The following is a 13,728-nucleotide window of genomic DNA, read 5'->3' as shown; positions in this document are numbered from 1 at the left end:
CCCTAAAATTATCAATAAGGGGGGGACCTATTGTCCCCCCCCGGCCCCCACCCCTGAGCGGTGGGTGGGGGCCCTAAAATTATCAATAAGGGGGGGGACCTACTGTCCCCCCCCCGGCCCCCACCCCTGTGCGGCGGGTGGAGGCCCTAAAATTATCCCCGGCCCCCACCCCTGAGCGGTGGGTGGGGGCCCTAAAATTATCAATAAGGGGGGGACCTACTGTCCCCCCCCGGCCCCCACCCCTGTGCGGCGGGTGGGGGCCCTAAAATTATCAATAAGGGGGGGACCTACTGTCCCCCCCCGGCCCCCACCCCTGTGCGGCGGGTGGGGGCCCTAAAATTATCAATAAGGGGGGGGACCTACTGTCCCCCCCTGGCCCCCACCCCTGTGCGGCGGGTGGGGGCCCTAAAATTATCGATAAGGGGGGGGACCTACTGTCCCCCCCCCGGCCCCCACCCCTGTGCGGCGGGTGGGGGCCCTAAAATTATCAATAAGGGGGGGACCTACTGTCCCCCCCCCCCCCCGGCCCCCACCCCTGTGCGGCGGGTGGGGGCCCTAAAATTATCAATAAGGGGGGGACCTACTGTCCCCCCCTGGCCCCCACCCCTGTGCGGCGGGTGGGGGCCCTAAAATTATCGATAAGGGGGGGGACCTACTGTCCCCCCCCCGGCCCCCACCCCTGTGCGGCGGGTGGGGGCCCTAAAATTATCAATAAGGGGGGGACCTACTGTCCCCCCCCGGCCCCCACCCCTGTGCGGCGGGTGGGGGCCCTAAAATGATCAATAAGGGGGGGACCTACTGTCTCCCCCGGCCCCCACCCCTGAGCGGTGGGTGGGGGCCCTAAATACAAAGGGGGGGGGGACCCTAGTTAACCCTCCCCCCCCAAAAAAAAATTATCTCCCTACCTACCCCCCTCACCCTAAAAATAATGAGGGGGGGAACATTAACTAAAAACCTGTAAAAAAATAAATAAATAAAAAGAGATAAAAAAAACTTACCATTCGATGTTTTCTTTCTTCTAAAATCTTCTTTCTTCAGCCCAAAAAAGGCCAAATAAAAATCCATAATAACCGACGCAATTAAAAAAAAAAAAAAAAACGAGCGCAAAAAAAATAATCCATCTTCACCCATGGAGGGCTCCGCGCAGACTGAGCTCCGCAGGGTGGGGAAGGCTTATAAAGCCTTGCCCCGCCCTGCAATTAGGCTAAGAACACTCTGATTGGTGGGTTTAAACCAATCAGAGTGCTCTTTGTCATTTTACAAGCGTGGGAAAGTTCTTTGGAATTTTCCCACGCTTGTAAAATGACACAGAGCTCTGTGATTGGATGGCTTGAAATCCATCCAATCACAGTGCTCTGTGTCATTTTACAAGCGTGGGAAAATTCCAAAGAACTTTCCCACGCTTGTAAAATGACAAAGAGCACTGTGATTGGATGGCTTGAAATCCATCCAATCACAGTGCTCTGTGTCATTTTACAAGCGTGGGAAAATTCCAAAGAACTTTCCCACGCTTGTAAAATGACAAAGAGCACTCTGATTGGCTCAAACCCACCAATCAGAGTGTTCTTAGCCTAATTGCAGGGCGGGGCAAGGCTTTATAAGCCTTCCCCACCCTGCGGAGCTCAGTCTGCGCGGAGCCCTCCGTGGGTGAAGATGGATTATTTTTTTTTGCGCTCGTTTTTTTTTTTTTTTAATTGCGTCGGTTATTATGGATTTTTATTTGGCCTTTTTTGGGGCTGAAGAAAGAAGATTTTAGAAGAAAGAAAACATCGAATGGTAAGTTGATTTTATCTCATTTTTTCTTTTTTACAGGTTTTTAGTTAATGGTCCCCCCTCATTATTTTTAGGGTGAGGGGGGTAGGTAGGGAGATATTTTTTTTTGGGGGGGGGGAGGGTTAACCAGGGTTCCCCCCCCCCTTTGTATTTAGGGCCCCCACCCACCGCTCGGGGGGGGACAATAGGTTCCCCCCCCTTATTGATCATTTTAGGGCCCCCACCCGCCGCTCCGGGGGGGGGGGGGGGAACAGTAGGTCCCCACCCGCCGCACAGGGGTGGGGGCCGGGGGGGGGACAGTAGGTCCCCCCCTTATTGATAATTGTAGGGCCCCCACCCGCCGCTCAGGGGTGGGGGCCGGGGGGGGACAGTAGGTCCCCCCCCTCATTGATAATTTTAGGGCCCCCACCCGCCGCACAGGGGTGGGGGCCGGGGGGGGACAGTAGGTCCCCCCCCTTATTGATAATTTTAGGGCCCCCACCCGCCGCACAGGGGTGGGGGCCGGGGGGGGGGGACAGTAGGTCCCCCCCTTATTGATAATTGTAGGGCCCCCACCCGCCGCTCAGGGGTGGGGGCCGGGGGGGGGGACAGTAGGTCCCCCCCCTCATTGATAATTTTAGGGCCCCCACCCGCCGCACAGGGGTGGGGGCCGGGGGGGACAGTAGGTCCCCCCCATATTGATAATTGTAGGGCCCCCACCCGCCGCTCAGGGGTGGGGGCCGGGGGGGACAGTAGGTCCCCCCCCTTATTGATAATTTTAGAAAGCGAGCTGTCAGTCAGACAGCTCAGCTCGCGAACGCGCATTCCGCGCACATGCGCGGTAAAGCGCTCAGGTTCTTCATAGGGCGGCATTCAATGCCGCTCTATGAAGATCGCGATTGGTCCAGCGCGAAGCCGTCCCATTGGGCCCCGCGATTTCGTCATTTTGACGAAAACGGGGGCGCGGCCTAGCGGGGAGCTCGGCGCTGGAACGGAGGTAAGTTTTTAATATAAAACCACCGAATTTTTTTTTTTAATTAATGAAAGTTCATATAAAAGCAAGAAGGAAGGCTGGGGGACCTGTCTTTCTTGCTTTTATATGGTGACTATAGAGTCCCTTTAACTGTTTGCTATATGCGTTATGCAGCTAAAATTTGGACATGTCTATTTCAACCATACTGAACTTGATTAAAATCTAAAGAATTTCCCATCCTTCATTTAATCAAGCCCTGGCAAGTCCATATTCTTTACCTAAACAAGTTGAGTGCCTCCGCAAATTGAACTGTACGGAGGAATTTGTGACTCTGTAAGACGCCAGTTGCATTCAGCAAATGCTATTTGTTACATTTAACTTGATACGCCTAAACAGCGAGTCCGGTCACCGTGCCTCTGGATCTAGTTTTTGTTACAGACAAATTGTTTTCATTGCTTGGGACTGGTTTTGGAGATGCTTAAAAGAACACGTCAGTGTGAGGAAGCAGTTAACAACTTAATAAATGTACCCCAAATGGAAATATGCATGCTTTAATTAGCCTTTGCAAGCCCTCCCCTTCTTCCCTAGCCCAGACTTTCTGTGGCTGTACTATCATATACATTCCAATGCAGTTCAGTGAGAGGTTTTAGGAAGGCGCTCTTGCCTCTTGAGTTTTGCTCCACTGAGCTAACCAAACCAGGAACTAACAGAACCTGTTGTCTCATAACCAGAAGGGTGTAACAAATTCAATTTCTAAATGTACTATTTATTATTATAATTTTGTTTTTTTAAATTGGCCCTTTTTGAAAAAGGACACCCACAAATCACTTCAGCAAGTTTGTTGTGTGTGGTAGTGCCTTGTAATAATGTTTTACTAACTTTATTGCAAGCACACATCATGTCTAAAATGTTTAGTGTCAGCCTCCTACATTTTACTTCACCAACATATTTACTGCTGGGTGTTTCTTGAGTTCTGCCATTTATAGATCAGTTTAAGATATATCTATAAAGATCTTGCAAGTACCGTATATACTCGAGTATAAGCCGAGTTTTTCAGCCCATTTTTTGGGCTGAAAAACCCCAACTCGGCTTATACTCGAGTCAGAGTCTGTATTATGGCAATTTGCATTGCCATAATACAGACTGGGGGAGAGGGGGGCTGGCAGAGCTGTACTTACCTCTCCTGCAGCTCCTGTCAGCTCTCTCCTCCTCCGCGCCGTCCGTTCAGCACCTCGGTCAGCTCCCAGTGTAAGTCTCGCGAGAGCCGCGGCTCTCGCGAGACTTACACTGTGAGCTGACAGAAGGAGCTGCACGGACGGCGCAGAGGAGGAGAGAGCTGACAGGAGCTGCAGAACAGGTAAGTACAGCTCTGCCAGCCCCCCTCTCCCCCCACTGAACTGCCACTGGACCACCAGGGAAGGAGAGCCCCCCTCCCTGCCATATATCAAGCAGGGAGGGGGGACGAAAAAAAAAAAAAAATAAGAAATAAAATAATTAAAAAAAAAATAATAATAAAAAAAAAGGGGTATAAGGACCACTATGGGAGGGGGGGGGGGTATAAGGACCACTATGGGAGGGAGGGGGTGGGTTAAGGACCACTATGGGAGGGAGGGGGTGGGTTAAGGACCACTATGGGAGGGAGGGGGGTATAAGGACCGCTATGGGAGGGAGGGGGGGTATAAGGACCACTATGGGAAGGAGGGGGGGGGGTAAGGACCACTATGGGAGGGAGGGGGGGGATAAGGACCACTATGGGAGGGAGGGGGGGTATAAGGACCACTATGGGGTGGAGGGGGGTATAAGGACCACTATGGGAGGGAGGGGGGGTATAAGGACCACTATGGGAGGGAGGGGGGGATAAGGACCACTATGGGAGGGAGGGGGGGATAAGGACCACTATGGGAGGGAGGGGGGGTATAAGGACCACTATTGGAGGGAGGGGGGTATAAGGACCACTATGGGAGGGAGGGGGGGTATAAGGACCACTATGGGAGGGGGTGGGATAAGGACCACTATGGGAGGGGGTGGGATAAGGACCACTATGGGAGGGAGGGGGGTATAAGGACCATTATGGGAGGGAGGGGGGGGTATATGGACCACTATGGGAGGGATGGGGGGGATAAGGAACACTATGGGAGGGAGAAGGGGGATAAGGACCACTATGGGAGGGAGGGGGTGGGATAAGGACCACTATGGGAGGGGAGGGGGAAGTAAGGACCACTAGGGGAGGGGAGGGTAAGGACCACTGGGGGAGGGGTGAGTCAGGACCACTGGGGGGGTGAGTGAAGGAACACGGGGGTGGGGAGGTAAGGACCACTGAGGGAGGAGGAGGGGAAGTCAGGACATATGGGGGGGGAGGGGGCGGCAAAAAATTTTTTGCCTACGGCGGCAAATATCCTTGCACCGGCCCTGCACACACTGCATTCACACACTGCATTCATGCATGCACACACACACTGCATTCATGCACACACACACTGCATTCATGCACACACACACTGCACTCATACACACACACATACGCACACACTGCATTCATTATACACACACTGTAAATAAATATTCAATTAATAAATTTTTTTTAGGATCTAATTTTATTTAGAAATTTACCAGTAGCTGCTGCATTTCCCACCCTAGTCTTATACTCGAGTCAATAAGTTTTCCCAGTTTTTTGGGATAAAATTAGGGGCCTCGGCTTATATTCGGGTCGGCTTATACTCGAGTATATACGGTAGTTATACAAGTTTAGTTCATATATTTCTTTACATACGTCTTGCTGTATGTTTTGTTATGTGTTGTTTAAAAAATGGACTGTCCCTTCTTTAGAAAATACACAATTGAACAAAAGATTGAAAATACCTGTAGCTTGTTAACCATTTTCTTTCATGTGAGGCTCAATTTTAATTTACGTTTAGGTAAGATTTAGCAAGTGATATCACATTCCAGTTTAGTTCATCATGAAGAAGACCGTTTTATGCTCTCACTCTGCCCCCTCACACCATTTGCCTATTTCTTTATTAATCTTGATGATCTCCGCCAATCCAATGCTTCCCCATAGGAAAGCATTGGAAGACTATTGCGCACGCACGGCAATATGCCACTGCGCCAATTTAACTTCTCGTAGACGTGCATTGAATCAATGCATCTCTATAGGGAACTTTAACATAGGTGCTGCACATTGTGAAGCACTGACCCAGGAAGCACCTCGAGAGGCCGTCTGAGTGACTGTCGCTAGAGGTGTTAGCAGGCAGCAATGTAAACACTGCCTTTTGTCTGAGAAGTCAATGTTTACTTGAAAAGCGTTCAGGGACAGGATATAAACTTCAGAACAACTGCATTAAGCTGTAGTGGTTTTGGTGGCTCTAGTTCTATAGTGTTTAAGAATTGTATTTTTGGCGTTGATTTCTCTGGCTCTTAACTTTTCTAGTTGGCTCCTAGATTCCAAGCAAATTTGTCAAGCCTGATTGAACGTTTAGAAAAGTACATACATTGGACATTTTTAGAACAATTTAGTTCAAACCAATAACAGACCAACACTTAAGAATACTTTAATAAACCCCCCACCTGTTCTATTTGTCCTTTAATGCTTCCTTTCCTAAATGCCAAAAGCAGTGGACAGAGCTTTTTGCAATAATTGTTTGATCTGTTTATATATACAGTGCTCATGATTGAAGAGCAAACTTGTCCCCTTGAAAGTATTTTCATAAAGCTGTTATTTATGTGCCAAAACTGTACTGCACATGTGCAGCGCCATCTTAATTGACAAATGGGAAACAAATAAGCTGTACATTCGTTACATAATTTACTTCCTCCAGTCCATGTTGTTGTGCAGCTGCAAAGCATTGGCATTTACACTAACACGAGTATATTATCTGTGATGCTAAAAGGTTCTCTCTCTTTTCCCTTTCTTTCCCTAAAGCTAGCATATTGTGTTGTTCAGTTCTTGGAGAAGGACACAACACTCACAGAACCAGTAAGTATGATTTTAATTGTAGAAGTATTTCAGTAATTTTTTTACTTGGTTTTGCAATGGCCTCTACACTTTTTGTGTTTGAATCATGAAATGTAAACAGTGTTTGATAATGTCTTGGACAGCGTTCAGCAGAGAAAATCTTCATCATTCCCAGTGACCTAATCACCTTGAGGAAAGAACAGCCAAAAGCAACAGTGTGTAATCACAGAGAAAGAAAGCAATAAACGTGCTCTTCATTTTTAGTGGGCGTCACTGCTTCAAAATAACCATGTTTTGGAACTAGCTGTACTAATTATAGAAAGTACTCCTATGTAGGAGCATATCATACCACGCATTTTCTACAGTTACTGCACAGATCTCTGATACACATAGACAGCCGGAGAAATGGAAAAACAAGAACACTTCGTTCAAGAAGAACAATCATGTTTGAACAGAAGTACCTTGAACCCAGAAGATATAATTTTATGTTTTTGTAGTACAGAATAGCAAGCTGACTTATGCATACAGTAAATGTACTTCCTCTAGCTGATTTTGGTTGGATAGGGAATTGGGTAGTACCATTCTGTTGCTTCAAATGACCTTAAAGGGACACTTGAAGGACCATAGATAGCTACTATAATCTATTGTAGAGGTCATGGTGTTAGTAGCCCACTGGTCCTGTTAACCAGACAACCGTGACCTTTTATCAGTTTACCAGGGAAATTTATATAGAACTTATAGAATTATTGAAATGTGAACGATAATGTTTATATATTTGAGTTTCCTGTAGGAGCTTGAGTTTCATGGCTTTTTTCCATCCGTGTTTATATGTTCTTTGCAAACTTGTGTATTTATTGTTATTTTTATCTACTTTATCATTTAGGTTATTAGAGGATTATTGAAGTTCTGGCCTAAAACATGCAGCCAAAAAGAGGTAAAATTAGCATTTATTCTTGAGACCTCATAATCTTTAAAACGTTTCTTTAAACCAATTGACTTGCATTGTAGTGTACAGATATGCTGGGGACTATAATGTAAATTTATTTCTTTTTTCTTTTAAAGACGGCTTCCCCAAACTCCAGCCCTCCAGATGTTGCTAAACTACAACTCCCATGATTCTCAGCCTATCTATTTCATTCATAGAATCATGGGAGTTGTAGTTTAGCAACATCTGGAGGGCCGGAGTTTGGGGAAGCCTGTTTTAAAGCCATTTACATTTTTTTATGGATGGCAACTTATCTTTCCTATTCCACATTGTGGCACTTTTATTTAAATATATACAGAGCTTTTGTAGTTACGCATTAAGAATGATTTGGGGGCACTGTACTAAATGAACATAAATTGAAATGGAAACCAAATTGTATTACTCTACTAGTTACAGAATACGAAATGTAAATAAACTGCCAGGTATTGCTATGGAACTTCTTTACTTGGGGATTGTTTGCCCTCTGAAGTAGACAGTAGCAGTTGGATTTTCTTCGCTACTATTGCAATCAATAATTCAGTGGATGCTCCAGGCACCTTAGAACTGTATGCATCCTCTTTACCAGGTCTTAAGTAACTTTCACACGCTTATACTACTAGTTCCTATAACAGCACCAAGTAAAGCCATTCATGACCAAACATGATGGGATTCACTTCTATAATTTATTAAGGGGGAGTGGTGCCATCTCTAGCCTTCAGTGTCTCTTTAATTTGTATTCAGTGCAGCTGTGTGGGCACATTCAAGTACTTTCTCCTTTTATTAAAGTTCTTGCTAGCACAATATTGGTTACACTGTTTGTTTTTTCCCACTCCAGCTGTTGTGGGTTACATTTCCCATGTTGCACCAGTGGAGCATTAGGGTATTAAAAGCTGGCTATCGACTAGGTTCTTTAGGCAGTGGTTTTCAGTGGGAGAGTATGGGTTCTGTGAGACTGAATTTGTGTTTTTAAAATGAAATATTTTGTTATACTGTTGGCTTTGGGCATCCTGTAATTGTGCTAAAATTCCAACACAAACTTTCATATGTAATAATCCTCATACATATTGATGATTGTTGTATTGCTTGTTTAACCATGTAAAGTATTCGGATGCTTTAGCCATTTCCTATTTTTCTAACTTAAACTTTTCTCTGTATAGGTGATGTTTTTAGGTGAAATAGAAGAAATATTGGATGTGATAGAGCCAACACAGTTTAAAAAGATTCAAGAACATCTGTTCAAACAAATATCCAAGTGTGTGTCCAGTTCTCATTTTCAGGTTGGTAAATAGATTTCCGTTGTATTTGGGTTGAGTCTCTCGCAGTTTCATCCAGATATTTGGATTAATACCATTGCAAGTGCAATTCTGGAAATAGAATGCACTTATTTTTCATGCCTGGTGAATGTGAACGAACTATGTAAGAAAGAAGAACTGGAAATGGAAAATTCTAAGAGTAAAGAGAAGATAACTAAATGGCGAGCATTTTTGTGTCCAGTCTTCTGCAGAATTCAAGTATTCTATTAAAATGCCAACTTGTGCTCCTTGCCTTCCAGATCAATTTCCTATTTTCAAGTGAGATTCACTGTCTGCCTGCTGCCTGCTCCCCACAATTGCTTCATATGGGCTGTTAGCAGCCTTAGATGTGTACAGGGTACCTGGGAATGTTACATCACGTGAGGCTCAATATTATCTCAAGATACTAAGTGACACATCATAGATCACACTGTGATAAGTTATAGTTTGGTTGTACTTTTTGGAGAGAAAATAACATAGGATTATAGACTCACAATTTGAGTGAAGGTTTATGAATGCAGTATTTCCTTGGCAGTGTTACCGTAAAAACCCATTACTTACATTGCAGTGCAAGATCATAATAACAGTGGAATATTTCAAACCCTTTTAACAAGCCATGTATGTTTGAGCTGAGTGTTCCATGAAATGTATAATTTGATTTTAAATTTGTGTATTTTTCTTGATGGGACAGGACTGTTTGTGTTTTGTGTTTTTTTTGGGAGTGGGAGGGGTTTGTGTGAAATTATTTTCACCATGGTCCAAACAATGATATTGAATTGAACAGTGTCTGTCATACAAACACTGCCATTCGTTTCCATGCATAAATTGGGAGAGCCTCACTTCCATCACTGTTGCACCCTGGATTGTTTTCTCTATGATGATGGAGTACTTGTCGATTGGTGACTTAGCAAAGTATAGTTCGTCCAATTTCATGGTTCCATTTAAAGATATTCTATTCTTTTACTTACTTAATTACTTGGGACTTTATAATACCAGATTTACTCTTGTGTGTTTCACTTACTCTTGACCTGTGCATGAGGGCATTTTTAAATGAAAGGCACAAAAGATGTCTAAATTGTATTATTTGTAAAACACGGAGCCTGTTATTCTTTTCTCTGAGATCGTATAGAGGGTAACCTCCAAGTGGATTACAACTCGCTTGACCTTTTGCTAGTCCACATTTCTTTATTCTGTTTTATAATTTAAGTATCGTAAAAATTGTTGGGCTACAGAAAAGCAAGAAGATATTAGGATTAATATACGTTCAATGGTTATTATAGCATTTCCAGAATCCAAGATTGGGTACAGCAATTTGTTATAAAAATGTTTTGCAGTTAAAGGCTGCTAATGCGGCAAACACTGCAGTCCACCTAATTATATTGTATATCTGTTATTTGGCTATCACTGCTGTGTATGTCCAAAATCAGGATGGGCCTAATGGATGTGAATAATTCTATCTGTTTTTATTCTCATTTTGCATAGATAACTGTAGAATACAGTGGTGGAGATATGGAATAGCATAATTTGAAATAATAAATGAGCTTTACAATATTCTGCATCAAAAATTTAGTTGCCTTTTAAGTGTACTTTTTTCTGATAGTAATCAAATGTGCACAGATACAAACCTAGTTGCACATCTATTCCTACAGTAGTAGCTTATTTTCCCAGTATATGTAGATATTGATAAACTGTGTCAAGTTTTAATACAGGAGAAGGCAGTTATGCCCTTCCTCTGCATTTCAGAAAATTAATTGTAGCTCAGAAAGAAGTTTACTACAAACGCAATATCTTTTTCCAGGTTGCCGAAAGGGCTTTGTACTTCTGGAACAATGAATACATTCTTAGCCTCATTGAAGAGAACATTGACAGAATTCTACCAATCATGTTTGGTAGCTTGTACAAAATTTCCAAAGAACACTGGAACCCGTAAGTATATTTTCTATTTTTACTTTTCACACTACTGTAATAAAAAAATGTAAATAATAAAATTGAAATGACTACCAATCCCAGACCTAAACATCATCACCAGTCTTTTGTTTGTTTTTGTATATTGCAGTAATGTTGCTTTCAAATTCATAATTATTTGACTGGCGACTCCTGGCCCACAGCAGCCTTCTATTTGCTTCCAGTAGTGTTTTTATAAAAGTGTGTACCACGTTGTGGTTTGTTCCCTAAACACAGAATTTAGGGCAAAATGGCTTTTTCTGAAAAAATTCTACAGTTCTGCATAATCTCCGGTTGTTTAAGCCTATATTTTAACCTTTTCCGTTTGGTATAGTGAAGAAATTCAGTTTGCACCTCTTCTTTTCTTTCTTTATTCTGCCATCAAAGATGAGATGTTTTTTATTTAAGGATTGGTCTGAGGCTGTATCATATGTGTTATCTTGTATTATGAGCTTGTTTGGAGCTCCTGCCTCTAATTTTTCTTACACACGAAATTCATGCATATCTGTATTTGTCTGTGTGTGGATTCCACCTTCCCATCTTATTATTCTGCACTAATGAGGGGATTAAACAGACCATCATAATCTGTTGTTTTTTTTTTTATGGATGTAGTGTGCTTGAAAAGAAATGACTGTTTTCTCTGCACTCTTCCACAAAATAGAACAAGCCAAGGATAGGCAACCTTCGGCACTCCAGATGTTGTGGACTACATCCTCCTTAATGCTCTTACACCCATAATGCTGGCAGAGAATCATGGGAGATGTAGTCCAAAACATCTAGAGTGCCGAAGGTTGCCTATGCATTAACTAGGCAATGGTACCTGGTCAAAAGTCAATCCCTTGGGACCACATTTCAAGCAAAAATATTAATTTGGCTTCTGCCTTAACAATTCTCTTTTTGCAAAGGGAAAATAATTATCTATTCACTCTGTCCCCTTAAAAGAACTGGATTTTACAGTATTGTAGTTAAAAACAAAAATAAAATGGATAACTGCAGAGGTCTTTTATTCTTTCACTTATAAGATAAAGGATAAACCACAAATGAATCAGTACAGGTTACTTAAAGGAATACTATTGCCATCAAAACATTAGCTTAATCAAGCCATTTTGGTGTATAGACCATGCCTTGCAACTCTAGTCACACCTCCCCTGGCTATGACTGACACAGCCTGCTTGAAAAAAATATGGTTTAATTTCCAATTAAAAACTTTTACACCAAGTTAGTATCAATCTCCTGCTTCGTAATTAAGAAATTCCAAAGTAAGCAGAATGTGCAATAAAGGAAATTTAAACATTAGACCTCTCTTTACAGGAAGTGTTTAGGAAAGCTGTGTAAATCACATGCAGAGAGATGTGACTAGGGCTGCATAAACAATGTGATTTAACTCCTATATGGCAGAGAATTGAGCAGTGAGACTGCAGGGGCATGATCTAGACACCAAAACTGCTTCATTAAGCTTACAATGATTGGTGTTAAAGTGTCCCTTTAATATAAGCCAGGTTAAACTAGCCGTGTACACATTGTTGCCCCATGGTTCAAATAAATCCGGGTAGAGTGTGATTTCATTTATAATTGTCCAACAGAACACCAATACTGGGACCTCTTTTATGTGAATTATATGTTTCAAGGGGACCAGGATGTTCTTTTGGTCAAATGTAAAATACATTTGAGTCAAAGGCCCTATAATAAAATTATCCAATGTTAAAATGTAAATGTTGTTCTGCCCTTTTTTTTTATAATGGCTTTGTAAGAAAAGTACAATAAATAAACAATCTTCTCCATTAGGACGATTGTAGCTCTGGTATACAACGTGCTGAAAACTTTAATGGAAATGAATGGAAAGCTATTTGATGAACTTACAGGGTCATACAAAGCAGAAAGACAAAGGTATGTGTCTGTACTTCTGTAAAAATTACTTGCTATGGTAAATGTGTGCAGTATGTATTAAAGGACCACTCTAGGCACCCAGACCACTTCAGCTTAATGAAGTGGTCTGGGTGCCAGGTCCAGCTAGGGTTAACTAATTGTTTTATAAACATAGCAGTTTCAGAGAAACTGCTATGTTTATCAATTAGTTAAGCCTTCCCCCTAATCCTCTAGTGGCTGTCTCACTGACAGCCGCTAGAGGCGCTTGCGTGATTCTCACTGTGAAAATCACAGTGAGAGCACGCAAGTGTCCATAGGAAAGCATTATGAATGCTTTCCTATGTGACCGGCTGAATGCGCGCGCAGCTCTTGCCGCGCGTGCGCATTCAGCCAACGGGGAGGAGAAGAGGAGGATCGGAGGAGGAGAGCTCTCCGCCCACCGCTGGAAAAAGGTAAGTTTTAAACACTTTCCCCTTTCCAGAGCCGGGCAGGAGGGGGTCCCTGAGGGTGGGGGCACCCTCAGGGCACTCTAGTGCCAGGAAAACGAGTATGCTTTCCTGGCACTAGAGTGGTCCTTTAACAAGTCATGGGAATTGTGCTTCCCCTCCCCCAATTAACAGGGATGTGTAAGGTTACTCCCGATGGACTAGATTTTTTTTAATGTATTTATTTTTTCACCTTAATGTTTAACTGCTCCTGAAAATATATTTATCATAAAGATAAATTTACAAATATTCTCACAAATCATTAAACGATAATATGCTATTAGTAAGATAGTTACTTGGTTTTTATTATTGTGTGAGCAAGGTCAATTGACGAAGCAAATAGTCATTACCATCCCAGTATCATATTTTGGTTGGGGTTTCCACATGCACAATTTGGGAAAATATCTACTAAATGCGCATTGTCTTCTGAAAGCGTAATTGGTAAAGGCTGGCAGGGGAGGGACGAGAGATGATTTGGGGGAGCTCTAACTTGCAGCACC

General features: G+C 43.2%; 1 protein-coding gene across 1 annotated transcript in view; it reads left to right on the top strand.

Annotated features, from left to right (window-relative positions):
* The window catches only part of PPP2R5A (protein phosphatase 2 regulatory subunit B'alpha), a 127,116-nt gene that overhangs the window by 110,466 nt on the left and 2,922 nt on the right, over positions 1–13,728 (top strand). The window contains exons 8-12 of the mRNA XM_063443850.1: positions 6,645–6,698; positions 7,561–7,611; positions 8,799–8,918; positions 10,732–10,859; positions 12,663–12,764. Coding sequence (XP_063299920.1) covers positions 6,645–6,698; positions 7,561–7,611; positions 8,799–8,918; positions 10,732–10,859; positions 12,663–12,764 — 455 coding nt within the window. The remainder of the gene's footprint in view (positions 1–6,644; positions 6,699–7,560; positions 7,612–8,798; positions 8,919–10,731; positions 10,860–12,662; positions 12,765–13,728) is intronic.

This window comes from Pelobates fuscus, chromosome 2 (genome assembly GCF_036172605.1).
Source record: "Pelobates fuscus isolate aPelFus1 chromosome 2, aPelFus1.pri, whole genome shotgun sequence".
NCBI lineage: Eukaryota > Metazoa > Chordata > Amphibia > Anura > Pelobatidae > Pelobates > Pelobates fuscus.
This window is presented reverse-complemented; position numbering and strand designations above follow the sequence as displayed.